This window comes from Sarcophilus harrisii, chromosome 1 (assembly GCF_902635505.1).
Source record: "Sarcophilus harrisii chromosome 1, mSarHar1.11, whole genome shotgun sequence".
Classification (NCBI taxonomy): Eukaryota; Metazoa; Chordata; class Mammalia; order Dasyuromorphia; family Dasyuridae; genus Sarcophilus; species Sarcophilus harrisii.
Window position 1 is genome coordinate 637,848,838 of NC_045426.1, and position 20,744 is coordinate 637,869,581.

General features: G+C 38.0%; 1 protein-coding gene across 5 annotated transcripts in view; it reads left to right on the forward strand.

Moving 5' to 3' along the window:
* The window catches only part of ADGRB1 (adhesion G protein-coupled receptor B1), a 264,233-nt gene that overhangs the window by 123,701 nt on the left and 119,788 nt on the right, over window positions 1–20,744 (forward strand). For all 5 annotated transcript variants that reach the window (XM_031947288.1, XM_031947290.1, XM_031947291.1 and 2 more), the window contains exons 15-17: window positions 4,834–4,909; window positions 5,030–5,132; window positions 6,484–6,527. In XM_031947288.1, coding sequence (XP_031803148.1) covers window positions 4,834–4,909; window positions 5,030–5,132; window positions 6,484–6,527 — 223 coding nt within the window. The remainder of the gene's footprint in view (window positions 1–4,833; window positions 4,910–5,029; window positions 5,133–6,483; window positions 6,528–20,744) is intronic.

The window sequence follows — 20,744 nt, forward strand, 5'->3', positions numbered from 1 at the left end:
TGAGTAAGAGGTAAAAGTTAAGAAAGCCTGAAATTTCACAGTTAGAATTCTGAATTCATCTCTGTGTCCTACCAAGAGGTCAAGAAGGAACTGACCAGGAAGTCCTTTCTATTGTCTAGTCTCGTGCTTGAAGTGAGGAAGGATGGGAATGTCATCCACCCTCTCCATTATGGGAAAATATGAAGAATATCCTTCAAAAATATCATTCAAATATCCCTCAAGAATATTCTTCAGTGACCTTTGTCGAGGAAGAAAACATCCCACCCCTTTCTCTCCTCAAAGAAAGCTTATACTATATAGACACAATATCACACTCATTCCCCAACGATGATATGAACACCCTACCCCAATGCCTTATTTCTCCAAATGAGTCATGCACATGCCTACCACAATATCCCAGTGACATTTACCCAAGGGAGACATAGACCATTCCACATTCCCAAGTGACACCATACACAAGTTTCATTTTTTTTCAAGTGAAAAACATACCAACAATCCCACTACCTTGTTTTTCCATCAGAGATAGGCACAGACTATTCCACTGACCTTTTTTATGTGTCAACTTTGTGTTACTACTGGGCATACAAAAATTATTTAAAAATCCTTGTCTTCAGGAAGTTTAGATTCTCCTGGGGGAGAGCTAATGTTTCCATGTTCTTTTAGTTTTCTCTCATGCTGGCCATTCCTGTCTGGATATGCCCCAGCTTGTTAAATCCTCCCTAAAATGAGGTTCCCACAACTAAATACAATTCTTCAGGTGTACTGAGCAGGGAGACCGTCACCTTCTTCATTCTGAAAACTCAAACTATGGTGGGTAAAAGATGAAATGGTGAGGAAACAAAGGTTCAGTCTTCTAAGTATTTTGAATTTATTAAGCAATGTATGCCATTTGCCCAACAAATCAGGACCAGGCTCCTTTCTTGGCTTAGGGTTGAATCCTGAATATAGGAGAACACAGTCTTTTGTACATTAAAAATAATTAATCAATTTCTACCATGTTTAACATACTACTTGCCATCTAGGGGAGGGGGTAGGGGGCAAAGGGGAGAAAAATTGGAACACAAGGTTTTGCAAGGGTTAATGTCAAAGAATTATCCATAAGTATGTTTTGAAAAATAAAAAAAACTTTAATAAAAATTAATCAAAAAAGGCCAATTAATTACAAGGAAACAATGAAATATTAGGTAATCTGATTTCTAATTGGAGGAAAAAATAGGGATTTTCCTAGTAGGGAAGGGAAGAGCAAACTTCCTGAATTCAGAACAAGAAGTGGCTCAAATCCTCCCCCCAAGTATCTATAAATAATCAAAGGAACATGGAAATGATAACTGATTGGTCAGTGTGTGGCCAACTTTCAAATAAGACCCATGGGTTGCTTGGGATATAAAACTGTGAGAAAACTCTTCACATCAATTTTTGTATGTAACTGAGTTTCTGGTCAGCATAACCCTTAACTAAGGATTTCTAAACAGTAGGTAGAGTGGTTTTCCAATTTCTCAGCCTTGCAGGGCTAGGTCCAAACAATGCAGTAAGGTTTTCTCCCAATTCCCACAATTCAGAAAACTTTTTTTCACAAGACAGAAATTGAACTAGATCCAAAACTGAAACAGAAAAGGAGCCGAGTTAGCTCCAGAATTGAGTCACAAGATGGAGTCAGTGAGGTTCGCTCAATCCCTACAATTAACCACTTGCTGTTGTAATCTCTTCAATTGCCTCAATTTCCTCAATGCCCCCTTTTGATTTATGGGGGAATGGGTAACCCACTCCTTCATAGATCACTTCTTAATGGTATTTTATTTTTCTAAATGCATGCAAAACTTCTATTCCAAATTTTTCTCCCTCTTCTCCTCTCTTCCCCCTCTCCAAGACAGCAAGCAATCTGATATAGATTAAACATGTGAAATTATTCTAAACATATTTCTATATTAATCATGCTATGCAAAAAAAATCAGATCAAAAGGAAAAAATGAGAAAAAAAGAAAAAACAAGCAAACAAATAACAACAAGGTGAAAATACTATGCTTATGGATCACTTCTTTATAAGCCAAATTGATAAGGTTTTTTCATATGCTATTAATAATTATATAAGTTAGGTTACAAATCAAAATACTTAGCATATTGGATTAATTTTGAGAAGGGAGATTTATTTGTCACCAAGGTAACCAAAAAAATTTACACATAAATATAAATACTAACACCAAGAAATAGCAAACATAGCAATACAATAATGATCATTAATATTATATATTATTTTTATATATTATATTAATTATATTTATATTATATTAGTATATATCACATGTAATATATATTACATTATAATTATATTAACAATAATATTAACATTATTTCCTTATATCCTAGTATCCCACTCCCAGTGTTTATTTGTTAATACTTTTTGAGTCTCAGATGTCTCATTTAGTTGTCTGGTCCCTGAATATCTTCTTTTGGACATTCTGGAATAGGCTTCATTCTCATGCTGAATGGGGCTGTGCTTCTCTGGTTTCAAATCATTTGTTCTAGGTAATTATCCTAAAATCTGCCAGTTACAGGATAATACAATTTAGTATAATTTTTTAAATTTAATTACCAAATCTGAAACTTCAGAGAATTTTATTTTTTACATACCACTTGCTGTTTTTATCTTTATTTAACTCCTGTAGCTGATATAAGAATCTTAAAAAAATTAATGAATCTAATTCTTCTGCCTTTTAAAATTATCAGACAGATATCTTAAAATGGGAAAACAATTTCACTTTTTAAAAAATTATCAAAGCAATTTTATATGTGAAATCTTTACTCTGATTTTGAAAACTTATTATTGAAACATAATCAAAGCCTGAAATTTTATTCTTGATACATTTAGAAGCCAATTTTAAAAACATATGTAAGTAGTTCATGGAGGAAGAAAAAATCTAATCCTATTGCTTTCTCAAAATTTATTATTCCATTTAATTAGAGAACTTTCACATTATATCTTTTGTCTCATTACTTTGTCTAATTCCTCCTCTTGAAGGATTTCATTCCTCTATTATAATTTGACCACAAGTACAGATTAATATTGTAAAATTTTTCACACTTGTATCATATCATAGTAACTCAGAGATGTTCCAGTATCAATCTGTCAAGTAATAGATTTAATATTGTACTTATAAAATCTTTACTGCTTACCTAGATTATTATAGAAAGTTGCTAGGGAAAGAAAAGTAGGGACATTGTTATAGCAATGTCACAACTCCCCTTAGGGGCACAGACTGACCTGACAGATATAATAATAGGGGAAAAACTTCCTTTTCTGTTTGACTCCCAGTGCAAACCATATCATATAGTTACAAGATATCCAGAAACAGGCTCAGGATTAACCAGGTCAGGAAATTTCCTGTTCAAGAAGGAAATAGCATAATGGAGTGCTGTTGGGAGAAAACCTTATTGTAATGTTTGAATCTTGCCCTGCATGGCTGGGGAACTGAACCATCCCTACCTGCTGCTCTTACAGACCCTTAATTAAATACCTACATTAGGCTGACCAGAAACTAAGTCATATCCAAAGATTGATGTAAAGAGTTTTCTCACAATTGTACAGCTCAAATGACCCTTTATAAGATTTGTCTTATCTGAAAACTTCACCCATACCGACCAATTATTGTTTTCATGTTTTTTTAAATTGTTTACAGACACTTGGGAAGAGAGGGACACTTTTATTTTCTGAATTTGGGGGATTGCCCTTGTTCCATCTTCCTCTGCCAACTTGGAAAATCCCTCCAATTAGAAATCAGATCACCTAATATTCTTTTGTTTCTTTGTAACTACTTAGTTTTATTTGATTACTTATTTTTAATGTATTAAAGACTGTCTTCTCTATGTATTCAGGATCCAACCCTAAGCTGAAGAAAGGTCCTGATTCCGATTTATTGGGCAATTGGCACATATTACTTAACAAATTGATATACTCAAAAGGTTGAATCTTTGTTTCCTTCTGCCACACATCTCTCTTAATGCAAACTTAATACTGCTTTGTTTTTTGTGAGGTGGGACTAATATACTACACTGCTGACCTACATCATATTGGTAATCCACTAATACCCATAGATCTTTTTCTGGATAAATTGCCATCTAGCCTTGCCTCTCTCATTTTATACTTCTGAAATTGATTTTTGGAGCCTGAATGTAGACTTTACATTTGTCCCTTAAATTTCATTTTCTGAAATCCAGTCTAGCATTCTAGTCTGTCAAGATCTTTTTTGTATCCTGATTCTGACTTTGCATTTTCTTTTTTCCTTTTCTTTTGCTGGGGCAATTGGGGTTAAGTGACTTGCTCACAGTCACACAGCTAGGACACTCAGGTCCTCCTGACTTTAGGACTGGTGCTCTATCCACTGCACCACCTAGCTGCCCCAACCCTGCATTTTCTTTGTCACTTTCCTGTCTCTATAAATTTTATCAAAAAGCCATCTTTGCCTTCATCCAGGTTATAGATACAAATGTTAAACAGCCCAGGACCAAGCACTGATTCCTATAGCCTTCCCCTTTAGACTTCCTTTCAAGTTGAAGTGAAACCATTAATGACTAATCTTTGTGTTCCATTATTCAATTTATTTGAAATCCACCTGATTGTATACACTATCATCAATTCAATTTAAGTCAAAGCATACTCATTAAGTGAATTGAACTTGAGACTTCCTGACCACAGATTCACCCGGAGTAAACACTATTTTCTTTTAGGGCTATAGGAGCAAGGGAGGAGGGCAGGCTAAGGGCAAGATCTGTACAAGGGTCTTGAGGCTATGGGCAAGAACATCACTGGAGTCTAATGCTGATAGGGTTGTTTTACAGAGACTGATGCCTCTTCTGTGTTTGTGATTGGCACTGTACTATACCGGAATCTTGGCAGTATCCTGGCCTTGCACAGGTAGGAAAAAATTGGTTCAAGCTGATCCTTTCCCCCTCACTAGACCTTTCCCAAGCTTTTTAGGGGACTCTATTCTGGGATAAAGGGCTCAGTTTCCCCTCTTCTTCCTTTCTTTCTCAGGAATACGACTGTCCTAAACTCTAAAGTCATCTCTGTGACTGTGAAGCCCGCCCCTCGATCCCTGCAAACCCCTCTGGAGATTGAGTTTTCCCACATGTACAATGTAAGTGTTTATGAACGTGTTTCTGAACATGTCTATACATGGGTCTATATGTGTGTATGCATTTTGATGTATGTAGATGTGAGTGCCCATGTTTGTAGATATGTTGGTGCTAGATGCATAGAATGTGTGAGTATAGATTAATTGGTTGTTGTCCTTTGTTCTTGAAGAGGATCAAACTGATATCCCTGTGTTAGAGTTGAGTTACAGAGCATCCAACTATAACTAATCAGACCAACACAAGCTCAGAATGCTCTGCCACAGGTCAGACAAATAGTCCATATGAACATTTGGGGTAGCTTCTCTAACTTTACGCATTTCTTCTGAGCTAATTCAATGCTGGTTTGCTCATAGAGCTTAGCACCTTCTCTGATGAGGGCACACCTGTGCCAGGGTCTCCCATGTCATACAATCAATTCTAAAAGTTCTTATGAGAGACCTTGACAATGTCCTTGTGTCACTTTTTTCTGACCGCCTCTTGAGTGCTTGCCATCTGTGAGTCCTCCATAAAATACATTTGACATTTGAACAATGTGGCTAGCCCAACAGAGTTGTGCTCTTTGCATTATAAATACATACACATACACACATGTGGGTATAAATGTAATCTATTTGTGTATGTAGCATATGGATGTTTCTGTTCACTGGACCTCCATTTTCTCATCAGTGCAATGGAATCTCTGAAGTCACATACATGATTCCATGATACCAGCATATGCTTTGTTAATAAAGGGGGATGACCATCTGTGGATGTATGTGGGCATGCATATGTGTCAGTTACTGTGTGGGTATGATGATAGTGTATATACATGCATATCTGGGAATACATGGGAAGGTGTGATGTATTTGTGTACATGTATGGGTGCATGTACGTATGTGTATGATCAACCTCTCCCCATGGGTATTATTGAAAGAGCCCTAGCACTTTGGAGAGCCACAGAACCCTTGGAACGCTGGATATAGAATGTTAGAATTGGAGATCATTTAGACCACCTTAGCCTTCCATTTTATGGAGGAAAAAACCGAGGGCTAAGGTACAAGAGCATAGGAGAGTGGGACTTCCACCCATTAAATTCATAATGAAAAGTCAGGTTTCCAAACTCCTACACCAAGTTTTGTTTTTCTGGTTTGTTTTTGCCTTCCTCCCTCATGCTGGGCTATGTTGTTTCATTTCCGTAGAGCCTTACTCTTGGTGATATAAAATAAAGCAATCCCTACTAATGTGTGAATAATGTATAATTGCCTAAAAGAACCCTATTCATCCCTCCCTAGAGTGTCTTAGGCAGCTCTTGCAGAATGAAACTCTGGGGATAGGGTCTAATATCTGTTCCTTTTCTCTCTCTACTCTTATCAGGGCACCACGAACCAGACTTGCATCCTCTGGGAGGAGGCTGATGTGTAAGTTTAGCTGGGGTTTGCACTGGGCTTGGTGGGGGGGATGATCTCATTGCATCAGGCCACAAGGGAGGGAGACATTCTGGCCAGGGGAGTGAGGAATGATGAGAAGAGGGTACATCTGAAGTATGATACTGAAGAAGCTGTAGTGTTCTGGAAATTGCTGATTATACCTGCCATGTATGTTCCTTTCCATTCTTCTCCCCACTTCTGGCACATTCCTTTCTGCCCCCCATTAAGCTAAATGAATGGTCCCTGACCCTTCTTTTTCAATTCCTAATGTTTAATTCCCAAGGTTGGAAGAGATGCAATTGGCTTAATCTCCTCCTATCTTTCCTAAATTCTTCTCCATCACATAAATAGCCTCTCTCTCAATCTTGGCCTATATCTGTTTCTTCTTTATTTCTTCTAAAAATGCTTTCTCTCTTCCCTAAATGGCCTCTCCTCTGCTCTATCGCTATGGTCCACTGGTTTCCTCTGAGTAGTAACATGGTATAAAGACCTAGTGGGTAGTTGTGACCTAGTGCTGTTTGTGAATTTCAGAATTGTAATGGATTCCTTGAACCATGCTATCCTATTTTTTGATTGTCCTGTTTTTGACCAGACTTCCATATTTACTTTAGACCTTAGACAGAACCCAAAAAGGGCAGCCTGCAAGATAATAGATCTCAATAGAAAAATAGAATTATAGATTCTGGATTATCAGATTATAAAATCATGGTTAGCAAAATGGAGTAAAATATTTGAAACATTAAGTCAAGAACAGAATCACAGAATAATCAGTAATAGTTTTAATCAAATCTAGAAAAATATCCTATACTAATTAGTAATGGAACTATAGAATCTGCTGGATTATTATAGATGTCAAATAAGATTTTGGAGCAAGAACCATGGAAGCATAGAATAAGAGACTTAGATACTTGTTGAAAATTGGCACTTAACAGATGTAGATTTAATTGAACTGAATAGCAATTTCACAGAATAACTGATCTGGAATAAAGCCACAGGGACTTCTAGCATGAATTCAATATCAAGATGTTTATTCTAATGTGTGTTCCATGATTATTGGGCTGGCATAGTGAAGCATCTCCTGTCCTGCCTTCTATCTACTTTCTGTGGTGTTTAATTCTAGTGCTCTGGACCTTCCCCTCAGATAACATCACTCTAAATAACAGTTACTATCACTGTCATTGAGTCAGTTTTACTTCCTATGAATGGCAGGATTCATATTTTTCTGGAAATACTCTTTTTCCATCTCCCCTTATTTCTTCACCTCCCTCTCTTCCATCCTGATGTTGGGACTCTTCCATTTGACATGACTCTGTTCTTAGAGAAGTTGGTAAAACTTTGGGTTAGTTGGCCAACGTTGGACTAGAGAATTTAGTCTGAGAGATAAGACTGTGGGTGGAGGTAGGGAAGAAAAAGGTTGAATCAAAAGTTCCTTTAAGGTTTTTGATAGTAAACATATTATGTAAAGTTTGGCAAATCTGAACACACTAGGGTATTCATCTTCTGTTTGGATGTTCTGTTCTGTTTTACAAAAGGTCTTGGAACATGGACCTGAAGTCCCTGAAAAGTGTTGATGATACATTAATCATGGGCAAGATGCATTAACTTCTCCATTTGATTGCTATCATTCAGATACTTAATCAGACTATACTATCATTATTATCACCAACATCATTGTGATTGCCATCATGATGGCTGCTGTTACTGGAATTACCAGTTGTTATCACCATCAAGGAAAGAAAAGGGAACAACTAGATATAGTACCAAATATATTCCTGACACTATGCTAAGTGCTTTACAAATACCTTAAAACAATCTTGAGAGAGATCTGCTGTTATTCTCATTTTACACTTTAGAAAAGTGAGAAGGTAAGTTATTTGTCTAAGGCCACACAACCAGTAATTTTCTGAAGCCAGATTTGAACTTAGGTCTTTCTAACTACTGACTCAGTGCTCTCTGCTCAATACATCACCTGTCTGCCTCAGTGCCTTTCATAACTAGCATCATCATCATCTCTCTCAATAAAATTACTGTTAATACCATTGCAATCATATCTTCACCTTTTTCTATGTCTCTATGTCTTTCTCTGTTTAATCATTTTCATTTCTATCACTCTGTCACTCCCACAATCAGCACCTACTAGATCATGATCTCTTTGAAGTTATGGTTTGGGTCTTATTTATCTTTCACCCACTCTAGTACCTGGCATAGGTCCCTTTCCATAAGGGATATATATCATATTAGCTAAATAATAAACCAAATCATGGTAACCTTCACTGCAATCATCACAGTCTCCATGATCATCACTTCATTCTTTCCAAAGCTCTCTCTAATCTTTTATGTCATTGAAATCAGCTTGCTATAGGACATAAGAACTCACACGATTAAGGAAGGTGTGACTATTAGAGTTCCCAGTTTTGTTTCATTTTTTTGAACGTGGAAAGTGGTTCAGGAAATAGAATTAAGCAATCCAGGTAAAGCTGATGATGGCAAGTTTCTTTCTTTTTTCTTTTTTTTTAATTTTAAAAATAGCTTTTTATTTTCAAAATACATGCAAACATAGTTTTCAACATTCACCCTTGCAAAACTTTGCATTCCAAATTTTTCTTTCTCCCTTCTCCCTAGCCCTTTCCCTAAGAGAGCAAGTAATCTAATATATGTTAAACATGTGCAATTCTTCTAAATATATTTTCACATTTATTATGTAGCTAGCACAAGAGAAATCAGATCAAAAAGAAAAAAAAATGAGAAATAAAAAAAGCAAGCAAAAAACAACAAAAAAGGTGAAAATACTATATTGTGATCCACATTCAGTCCTCATGGTCCTCTTTCTGGATGTGGATGGCTCTCTCCATCAAAAGTCTATTGGAACTGCCAATCTGAATCACTTTATTGTTGAAAAGAGCCACGTCCAAAAGAATTGATCATCGCATAATTTTGTTGTTTCTGTGTACAGTGATCTCCTGATTCTGCTCATTACACTTAGCATCATTTTATGTAAGTCTCTCAAGGCCTTTCTGACATCATCCTGCTGATTGTTTCTTATAAACTAATAATATTCCATTACATTCATATACCATAACTTGTTCAGCCATTCCCCAACTGATGGGCATCTGCTCAGTTCCTTACCTCTACACAAAGGGCAAATTTCTGGAGAACTTAAATGTTGAGTTCATTTGTGGGGCATATGAAACTCTTGCTTTGATCTCTTGGGCTCATCCACAAGATGTGGCCTTTACAAATTGGAGTAATAAAATCTAAGATCTTAGACCCATCTATACTTATGACTGTTTGGGGCTACTCTCGGAGAATCTTGGTAGGATTGCTCTATCCCTGAATCTTGAAAGGACTGGTTTTCCTTACTGGATCTTTGGACCATATGTGCAATAAAAAGTCATCTCTGTCCAGCATACTTGACAGTCGTTAGAGGTCTCAGAAAGCATTTGAAGTGCTTTAAAAATATTTCTAGGACAGAGACACCACACAGCCAGTGCTGCAGGGGCCAGGATAATCATGAACAAAGAAAGTCATAGAATTACAGATTTTAGATTTAGAAGGAATATTTCAGGGTATCTACAATTTCTCCTAAGGCAGGAATGAAATCCACAAAAATTAATCAATAGCAAACAAATAATTATTATATAACCCTATGCCAGATACTCTGTGCTAGTACCTAAGGATACAGATACAAAATAGGAAAATGTTCCTGTGGGTAAGAAACTTAAGTTCGAACAGGAGAAACAATGTATATATTTGTAAGTCTTTACAAAACAAGCACAAGACAACTGGAGGGAGGCACTATCACCTGAGGAGATCAAATTCAGGAGTTTGAATTTAAATTAAGTTTCAAAGGAAAAAAAGGATTCACAGAATCTCAGTTAAGAATGGTAGGCATCCCTGGCATGGTGGTCACCCAGTGCAAGGAAACTGAGAAGGGGAATGAAGTGTTTCTAATACAGAACAGTAAGTTACATTCCCAATAATTGGCCATCCTGCCTACATTACTGAGGAAGTAAGGAAGCTTCTTCAACTTTAAAACAACTTTGATCCTTTGGAAGGTTTTGGTTTGAGTTTTAATTTATTTACATCAACCCAAAATTTACTGCCCCACCCTTCTTGATATAGTGATAAAGGAGACATAATCCTTACCTTCAAGGGGCTTACTTTTTGGTAGGGTAGATAACACCCAAGAGGCAGCATGTAGAAATCTGGCTCTTCTGTTTACTAGTTATGTGACTGTGAGCTTCATTTCCTTTCTCGGGGTCCCTGAAAAATGAAGGGATTAGACTCAATGAGTCATTGATCTCCAATGCCTCACAAAATTAAAGAATGTTAGAAGTAGAAGGTGTCCGTAGAGTATTAGCTTCCTTCTTTATAAAAATCCAGCACATTTTCCACTAAATGACTTGCCCAAAATCAAATGTTGATCTAGTGACAGAATCAGAATTAGAATTCAGATCTCCCAGTTCCTAACCCTGTACTTTCCACTACCACTACTCTGTTGGAAACAATAATATAGAATCCGGTTATGAGAACCCAAAGCTTGGGTCTAGACAAGACCAGAACATGAGAAGACACAAAAACAAATTGTTGATTTGCTTTTGCTATATAATCTATTAAAACTAAATGAAACTGATCATCTGAAATTTGCCAAATTATTTCACTCTTGAGTGAAATGTTTTTTGGTCTAAACTGATCCCTATCTGCAGACTGAGTCTGCCATTTTATTTTTATTGCCATTTTATCTTTATTGCCTTCTCCAACAACCATATCAAAAAAGAGGAAAAAATTTCCATTTAGTAATTTGAAAGTGCATCATACATATAGTATCTGATTTAATATTAAAATTTAAAATTTAAATTACATAATATTTTATTAAAATTCCTAAGTTTTACAGTATTAATTCTATACCCATTATATAAATCAAGGGGATCCATCATGAGAGTTAGAGAGATGAAGAGTTGGTCTTGAACCCAGGACGAGTCTCACCTTTGACATATCCTGGCTGCATGACCCCTAGAAAAAATACTTAATCTCTCATTGCCCTCAGCAACTTTCTAAGACTATAATTTACCAATCTCCAGTGATGAGTGTTTCCTTACCTGAGAGTTCCCTGATAATGCCAGTGATATCACATGTCTAGTTCCTATATATACTTCTTATATATAGATAAATATATAGATATATAAAGAGAATATATATAGAAGCATATATATGTGTACATATATACTTCTTACTTTGCTGAATATATCAAAGCTATTTGAGATGAACTTGAAACATTTTCTCTTCTATAATTCAAAACTTGTCTGTCTTTATCCATTCCTTGTTTTCTATCTTTTAGGAAGGAAGTTCTTCACTCCTTACCAAGGTTAATTAACCTTCTGACAATCTGGAGCTTTTCCTTTTCTCTTTCTTGCTTCTTTAGCCTTTATTCTTCCTTGGATTCTTTTTCCTTGGCCTAAAAATTACTAGCCATCATGCATATAGTTGTTGGATTTGTAGAGCTTTTTTTGGACTGTGATCTATGATTCCCTTGATGTAGTGAGTTCATTTTGAGTAATTGCCCTCCCAAAGCATATTGACAACTTCTCTGAAACTTACTGTCTTAGAAAATTATTAAAACGGTGAGATATTAAGTGATTCACTATGGATCAGAAAACCATGAATTTGAATCTGGGTCTTCCTGACCCTAAGAATAGCTGCCTATCCATTATACGTGGTTATTTAAGACTTGTAAAGAGCTTTATATCCATCTATCATTTGATTGCTTCCAACAGCCTTGAGAGGTAGGTACAATTATTATCCACATTTTATAGATAAGGAAAGTGAGATTCAGATCACACATTTAATAAGACAAATAGTCCCTGGCCTCCAGAATCATCTATTATAATAAATAAGACAACATGTAAATAATTAGATACATATAAGAATAAAGCATAGATGGGGTGTAATCTGAAAGGAGATAGGAGGTTGGCTTTGAGTTTGCTCTTGAAGGAAGTTTGGGAAACTAAGAATCCCAAGGGGAAGGGGCAGAACATTCCAGAAATTAGAGACAGCCTTTACAAAAGCATGGAGATAGGGGGTAGTTAGGTGGGACAGTGACCTGGGCAAGTAACTTAAGCCCAGTTGCTTCAGAAAAAAAAAGTATGGAGATGGAAAGGAACAGCACGGTCAGTAAAACTAGAACTAGAGAGTCAGTAGGAATAGTAAAGCCTAAGAAGACTGGAAAGATGAGAAGGGGCCAGGTTATGAAGCACTTTCTTTTTATTTGATCTTGAAGGTAATAGGGATCCACTGGAATTCATTGAGGAGTAGAAGATGGGAAGGTGGGAAGGTGGGGGGGAGGGACATGAACAGATTTGTCCTTTAGGAAAATCATCTAGGCAACTGAAGAGATGATGAACCGAAGTGAGAAGAGACTAGAAGCAAGTGAACCAATTAGAAAATGATAGCAGTAGTCCAGGAAAAAAGTAATGAAAACTGGTACTTAGGGTGATGGCTTCAGGAGTGGAGAGAAGGGAAGACCATGAGCAAAGGTGCTGAGGTGGGAGAAAGGAGTGAGACTAATATGAATAGGTGGGGTAATATATGATATTGCATTTTTGGAATTTCTTAAAATACTCTAGATCTGGAAAGTGTAATAACATTCTGCACCCCCCCCCCACCTCATTTTGTAGGGGCAGTCAATTTAATGCTCAGAGAGGAAATGATTAGTTCAAATACATACAGTTGACCTTGGAAAAGCTGGAACTGAAACTCTGTTCCTCTGTGTCCTCAGGGGAGAGGAGCCAATAGGGAGGCATGGTCTCTACTGAGATGAAGAATCTCACCCTGGATCCTCAAATACACACTCATCCCTATCAAGGGAGGGGGAAGGACACTGAGGGATTCACTGAGGGACAAAGAAGCTGACTGTTTCTTAGGAAAGCTTTCTTGGCCCACCCACTGCCATTCTCTCCCTCCCCCTTTCCCCCTTCTATCTATTCCCCTTTTCTGCATGTTCTCTTTACCTCCCTCATATTCTTTCCTTATCTCCCCTTTGCCTTCTCAGTCTTTGAATTATTTAAAAGCTCCCTTTCCTCTTCATCTCCTTCTGGTTTTTTTTGTTGTTGGTCTCTTATGTCTTCTTTCAGTGTGTATCATCAACTTTATCCTTTTTTCTTTGGCTGGCCTTTTTTCTTTCTTTCTCCTCTACATGTCCTCTCCTTACCTCCCCTTTTCCCCCTCTCTCTTCCCTGCTTCCTTCCTTCCTCTCCTTCTCTCTATGTATATGTGTGTATATAAATACATACATATATACATATTTCCATACATATATGTAGATGTATATATACATATATCTATTGTGAACATTATTATGTGTATGTATAGAGATATTTCCTCCATCTCTGTCACTTGCTGTCGTTCTCTCTCTCTCTCTCTCTCTCTCTTTCTCTCTGTCTCCCTTTTCCTCCTCTTTCACCTCCTTCTCCTCTTCCTCCTCTACCTCCTTCTCTTCCTCCTCCTTCCTTCCTCCCTTTCCCTCTCTCTATTTATATGTGTGTATATAAATACATACATATATACATATATCTATATCTACATATATATAGATCCCTTTTGAAATATGGTAGAGTATAAAAGATGCTAGATATAGAGCTTGAGTTAAAATCTCTCCTCTGATATTACCTGTGCAATCTTAAGCAAATTCCTTCATGTTCATAAGCCTCAATTTTTCATCTAGAAAATGGGAGGTGGGGTAGATTAGATTGTCTCTCAGATCCCTTCCAGCTCAGATTCTTTTCTGTATTTTTCCTTTTCCTTTATCTCTTTTCTTCTCTGTTGCTTTCTTTTTTCCTATTGTCTGTCACTTGCCCTCCTATCTCTGCCTCTGTCTATCTTTGCCCTCAATTTCTTTCTCCTGTTTTTTTCCTTTGTTTCCTTCATGTTTAGTCTCTCTCTTCTATATGAATCTGTTCCTTTCACTCTCCTTTTTTGCTTCTGTCTGTACCTTTCTTTTCCTCCCTTATCTCTCTCTCTCCAGTTCTATTTCTGTTTCTCTGGGTCCTCTCACTTACTCTTTATTTTTTGTCTGTCTCTTCTTTGTGTTTTAATTTCTCCTCTTTTCCTCCCTCCTTTGTTTATTTCATTTCTGTAACTGTTTCTCTTTTTTCTATCTGTCTCTCCTTGCTTTCTACCCTCCTTCCATTCCCTAGTGCTCCCTCCACCCCTCTCTCTCTCTCTCTCTCTCTCTCTCTCTCTCTCTCTCTCTCTCTCTCTCTCTCTCTCTCCCCTTTGCTTTCTCTTATCCTTTCTGTCTCTCTCTGTTTTTAGGTGTTTGTCTCTGTCTCTCTGTCTCTGGCTCTGTCTCCTGTGTCTCTCCATGTTGGGTTCCCTCCAGCTCTGGGTGATGGAAGGCCTAATTGGATGTGTTTGGCTCTTGATCAACTGCCAGGATCTGAGCCTCGCCTCTCCCTTTGAACCGGCTAAATACAGGTCCTTATGGGCTACCATGTTTATACATCACATGTCTCCTTCCCTTGTAATTCTGGCAGTACTTTTTTATGTCTTTGTGTATCTGTTGGTCTGTGTAAGTACTTATGTGTTTGTCTCTGTAAATAGGGGTGTGTGTGTGTGTGTGTGTGAAGCCAGTTCAGTACTGTGGATTGGTTTGGGATTGGAGTGAAATGTAGTGAGAGACAATAATGAAGAGAGGAGACTTCTGAGGGGAACTGAGTTAATTTCAAAGACCTTCTGGATGAGGTAAGTCTGTGATAAAGCTAGGTTAGTGTTTTTTGGATTGGGTCCTAAGTGTCTATCCCAACATTTCAAAGCAGATTGAAGAGAAAGGCAGACACCTGGGATGGGATGGAAGGAAGGAAAGAATTACTTCATCCAGAGAAGCAGGGATGATTCTGGGCTGCCACAGATGCACAAAGAGGCCCCTAGTCCTTATTCTTTCAGCTCTCAGAAGGAAACAAGCATTTATTAAGCATCTACTATGTGCCAGATATTGTGCTAAGTACCTGAAAATATTATTTCATTTGATGCTCACAACCACCCTGAGAGAGGTAGTATTACTGTTCTGAGGCATCTCAGGAGAGACCATGCCTCCCTATTACTGCCCAGGATCACATAATCTAAGTATCTGAGCCAGAATTTGAACTCAAATCTTCCTGTCTTCAGCTAAATACTGTCCACTGCACCACTTAGCTGCTTTCTAGCCATCATAATTACTTGCAGAGTGCTGCAGTTCTTAGCTGCTATGGATTTAGGTTTGAGCCAACCTCAAGTTTACCATCTGAAAGAGGCTCTCACATTCAGTCATCCTGTTAACTGTTCCAATCTCAAGGGTTCTGAAAGGACAGCTCCCATCCCCCTTTACCATATGGGTCCATTATTAGGGTCATAGGCTTTACAACTGAAAGAGCAGAAATCTTAGAAAGAATCTAATGAAACTGAGCCCCAGGGAAGTTGTAGCCCGCTCAAATCTACACTCTGAGATGTGGTAAAACCAGGCCTACCACCCGAAGCTCCAGACTCCATGACTAGGGCTCTCTCAACTAGGAGAGAAATCTGTAGGTACCAAAACTAGCTGACAATAATTACAGAAAGGTCCTGATCTAAGAGAGCCCCATACCAAAAATTCTCAATTTATAGTTTAAGAAATGTGGTAATTATTGAAATTTCTCTTTGGATAAAAGACATTTCATATCAAATAGTGTTTAAAATGTGATCATATAATATTTAATACATATTTTATGTACTTATAGATATTATATACATATATATATATTATCCACATGTATGGTTATATATAGATCTAGGCCAATACAGATATATTTAGCTCTAGATCTATATATAGATATAGATCTCTCTCTTCCCCTCCACATACATATATTCATATATCTCCTCTTTCCAGGGATTGTCACATGCTAATAATAAGATGCCTCCTTAAAGCAAGGCTGAAGTGCTGAGCATGAGTATGAGGAGAAGCAAGGGCTATAGGAATAACAGAAGCCAAGCAAGATTAATCGTTGAAGCCTTCCTAGAGAAAATGACTTTTGTGATCAATTTAAAAGGAAGACAGAAGCATGGTGTGCTATTGAGTAGAAGAGTTATTCTTGGAAGAAGATTTGAAGGCTAGTATTCTGTGCATCTCTCAGCCTAGGGCTTCCTGAGGAGGGAGGGGCTTCCTTTGTACCCTCAGGTCAGCGGTACCTGAGTCAGGGGCTGTGTTGCTGCTACAGATTAGGGACTGTACAAGGGAGAAATGGTGGCTAACTCTTTCAGACCAGTAGTCCCTGAGGACAAGCTCCCAGAAGCAGGGACTGTTTTCCCTGATGGATCAAAGGTTCCCCAAGATTAGTTTATCTGCCCCATTCCTGTTAATTTGGAACTCTGGAAGGCAAGGGCTCTGTCTCTCCTAAGAGCATGCTATTATTCCTCATCAGCTTCTGAGCATATATATCATTCCTATCCTTTGAGTGATGGCCACTTTAAGAGCATATCCCCAAGGGTCTCTTCCCTCCTCTAGTTTCCATGGCACAAAGACGTTGTGTAGGGTGCGGAAGTGAGTGTGCTGGCAGAGAGTAGGGCCTCCTCGGCAGCCTCTTCACCCAGCACGTCCCTCCCCTTAGGCCCAGTTTTCTCACAAACCCAGGGCCCACCTCCTAATGAGGGGACAGCGGGAAGAGGGCCCCTGGGAGAGGAGGCTGGGGGAGGGCTGGCCAGTAAAATGCTTTGGGGAAAACAACAAAGAAACTTTCTTCAGTTCCCTGGGAAGAAACCAGGCTCCTCTTTTTCTTGAGATTGTGCCAAACTCAGCCCTAAAGGATAAATAACTCTGGTTACTATGGCATTCCTCTTTCCAGGGCTGCCATGGCCCAACTGAGATTCCTAGGAACCCAGCCCTCCCCTCACTCCTATATTCAGGATAACTGCAGGTGTAGGTGGGACCAGGAAACTCAGAATGTCATTTCAGCCTTGAGATTCTATTATTTTGAAATCTTGCTATCTTCCCTAGAAAGTCTTTCCTGAATGGTTTGCCCCATGAGACTTCTCCCTTTCTTGACACATGTGTGTGAGTGTATATATGTATGGATATATGTATGTCTGAATATGTAATACATATTAATATCACATGTACATATTAATATAATATATAGGGGGATTTTGTCACCTTTATATCTTAACACTTTTCCCCTTGCCCCCCATCCAGCAAATCATCTCTAGTAATGGAGATTAGAAAAGAAAAATAATGGTTCCAACAAAGCCAACCAACTCATCAGCCCCATATGAAATATTCCACATTCATTGTCCCCCACCTCTGCAAAGAAAAAAGGGAGAAAAAGTGCATTCGATCAGCAATCCTAGAGGACTAAGCTGACTCATTCAATTTTTTTTTAGCAGGAAAGATCCTTAGAGATCACATTATTCCATTTCTACATTTAACAAAGGAGAAAACTGATATCCAGAGAAGGAAAATTATTTTCTTAGGGAGTTAGTGGAAGATCTCACAGCTAGGAATCAAATCCAGAGAAATTTGAAGCAGAGAAACTAGTTAGAAAGTTATTGAAAAAGATTGGGTAAGAAGAGATTTGGGCTTGCCCTAGCATTATGGTTATGGGAGTGGGGAGAAGAATCCATATAAGAGAGACGTTAAGGTAGAAATGCTGAGATGTGGCTACAGATTGAATATGTGGAGTGAATGAGAGTGATATTGAGGTTTGAATCTGAGTGACAAGGAGGATGGTTGTACCTTAGGGAGTTGTGTAGGAAATATAGTGACTCACTACATGTGGTAAGTAACAGGAGCAGGATTTGAATTCAGGTCTTATCCATTACTTCAAATCATGTCTGTCTCTTTTCATATTGTTACTATAAACCCCAATTTCTTCAACTATGGTTCATGACCCCACATAAGATCTTGTAACTTGAATGTGGTGTGTGTGTAATTATGATTTATTATCAGTAAATGTTTGATTTTTATGCCTATTTTATGTACTTTGGGTCATGTAAAAATTTCTCAGATGAAAAAGAGTTACAAGTGGAAAAAATTTAAAAAGCTCTGCTGTAACCAAGTGATATAGTGAGTGACCTGAGAATCTCCAGCAACAGGGAGATCATTACCCTCCCAGAGTCTCCCAGATACAAATATTCAGAAGCTCTTAATTACTTGATGTGAATTCTATTCCTACCAGAACTTTGGTCTGTTGTGAGTCATTTTTGTTGTGTCTGACTCTTTGTGACCCCCATTTGAAGTTTTATTGGCAAAGATACTGAAGTGATTTGCCATTTCTTTCTCATTTGACAGATGAGGATACTGAGGCAAACAAGATTTAGTGACTTGCTTGATCACACAGGTAGTAAAGTGTCTGAGGCTGGATTTGAATTCCCAATTCCAAACCTATCTACCATGCCACCTAGCTGTACTATAAAGTTGCCCTCATCTACTGACTTTTCCCTAAATGTTCTTTTTCTGTGAGGAGGTTACTCAGGACTCTGATATGTGCCACTATAATAGGTAATATTTCTAAGAGATCTCTTCTCTCAGCTCCCAAAATATTAGAATTGGATCCTAGAGATCGGCATTAGGACCGAGGCTACCCAACTTGTCCTGCCAACTATATAAACAGGGAAGGTTCGCCTCTGCTTGGCCCTAGAATCCACTTTGCCCACACGCCCACAACTTGACTGACTCACTCACTATAATAATAGCTGACATTTACATAGTGTTGAAGGTTTGCAAAATTATTTTCATGCATTATCTCATTTGGCTCCTCAGAAGAATCCTATGAGGCAGATGCTATTATTATCCCCATTTTACAGATGTGGAAACTGAGGCTCAGAGAAGTTAAGTGACTTGCCCTTGTTCACATGAGTAGTAAATGTCTGAGGCAGAACTTGAACCCCATGCCTTCTGATTCAATGACCCCCCCCCACACACATAATACATATACCCCATGATGTTAGGTGCTACTGATCATAAAATGGTCTTCAAAGGTCTATACTTAGACTCTCTTCCTTTTTAATATTCTGCTTCTTTAATATTAACAGACTGAATTTTTAAGGGTGCCATGCCTGGATGCTCACTGTCCCAAAAGTACACATTCTCTTGTACTCTCATTTCTTTTCATTCACCCATTGACTATTCCACAGACACACACAGACACACACACTCACAAAACACAAAAGTCTCATTTTCCTGTGTCTATATATTGCCTATTTGCCCTGGCTGTTACCCAATCCACAATGAACAGCATTAAGAGAATAGCTATGATGGTATTTTATAGAGTAAAATACTATCTAAAAGAATATTGATTGTTAGCATCATTGTAGAAGGCTCAGTGAGGTGGTACTTTAGTTGAGTCTTAAACATCATTTGCATCTTGCCTATGCTATTGTCAACTTTCTCCTGGTAAGTTGGCCAGCAAAGCATTTATTATGCACCTACTATGTGTGCAGATTTGGGAATACATAAAACGTAAAAAGTAGTCCCTCCTATGAAGAAGTTTGCAATCAAATGAGGTAGGCAACATGCAAATAATTATGGACAGATAAGTTTGGGCTTAATGAATTGGAAATAACCAACAGAGGGAAGGCACAAACATGATTGTGAGGAAATTCCTGCATTAAGTGGGATTTTACCTGGGACTTGAAGGAAGCCAGGAAATCCAGGAGGCATAGATGAGGAGTGAGAGCATTCCAGACTAGAGGGACAGACTGTGAAAATATCCAGAACTGAGAGATGAAGCGTCTTACTTAGGGAACAACAAGAAGACCAATATCTCTGGACACTGGCAGGGAGGAAAATGTGAGAAGACTGATGTAGGGGAGTTCTGAAGGTCTTTGAAGGCCAAGCAGAGAATTTTACATTTGATTCCAGGGTTTTTAATGTTCCTACTTAGCACACAAGTTGTAACATTATGGAAAAGCTTTAAGATCTGGCTTAGCCTTTAAATCAGCTCATCAAAGTTTATTTACTAAACACCTACTGTGTATAAGGGAAATATCTGGCACTGGGGAAGAAGCAAGATAGTTATGGTACAATGGAAGGAACACTCTCTACTTCAGTCAGAGGTCCTGGATTCAAAACCTGCTTCCAATGCTCACTGCTTGGTTTGACATTGGACAAAGCACTTAACTCCTTGGGCCACAACTTCCTTAAGTATAAAATAAGGTTGTCGAGTTCCTTCTTCCATTTTTTTTTATCATATGCTCCTCAAGGAG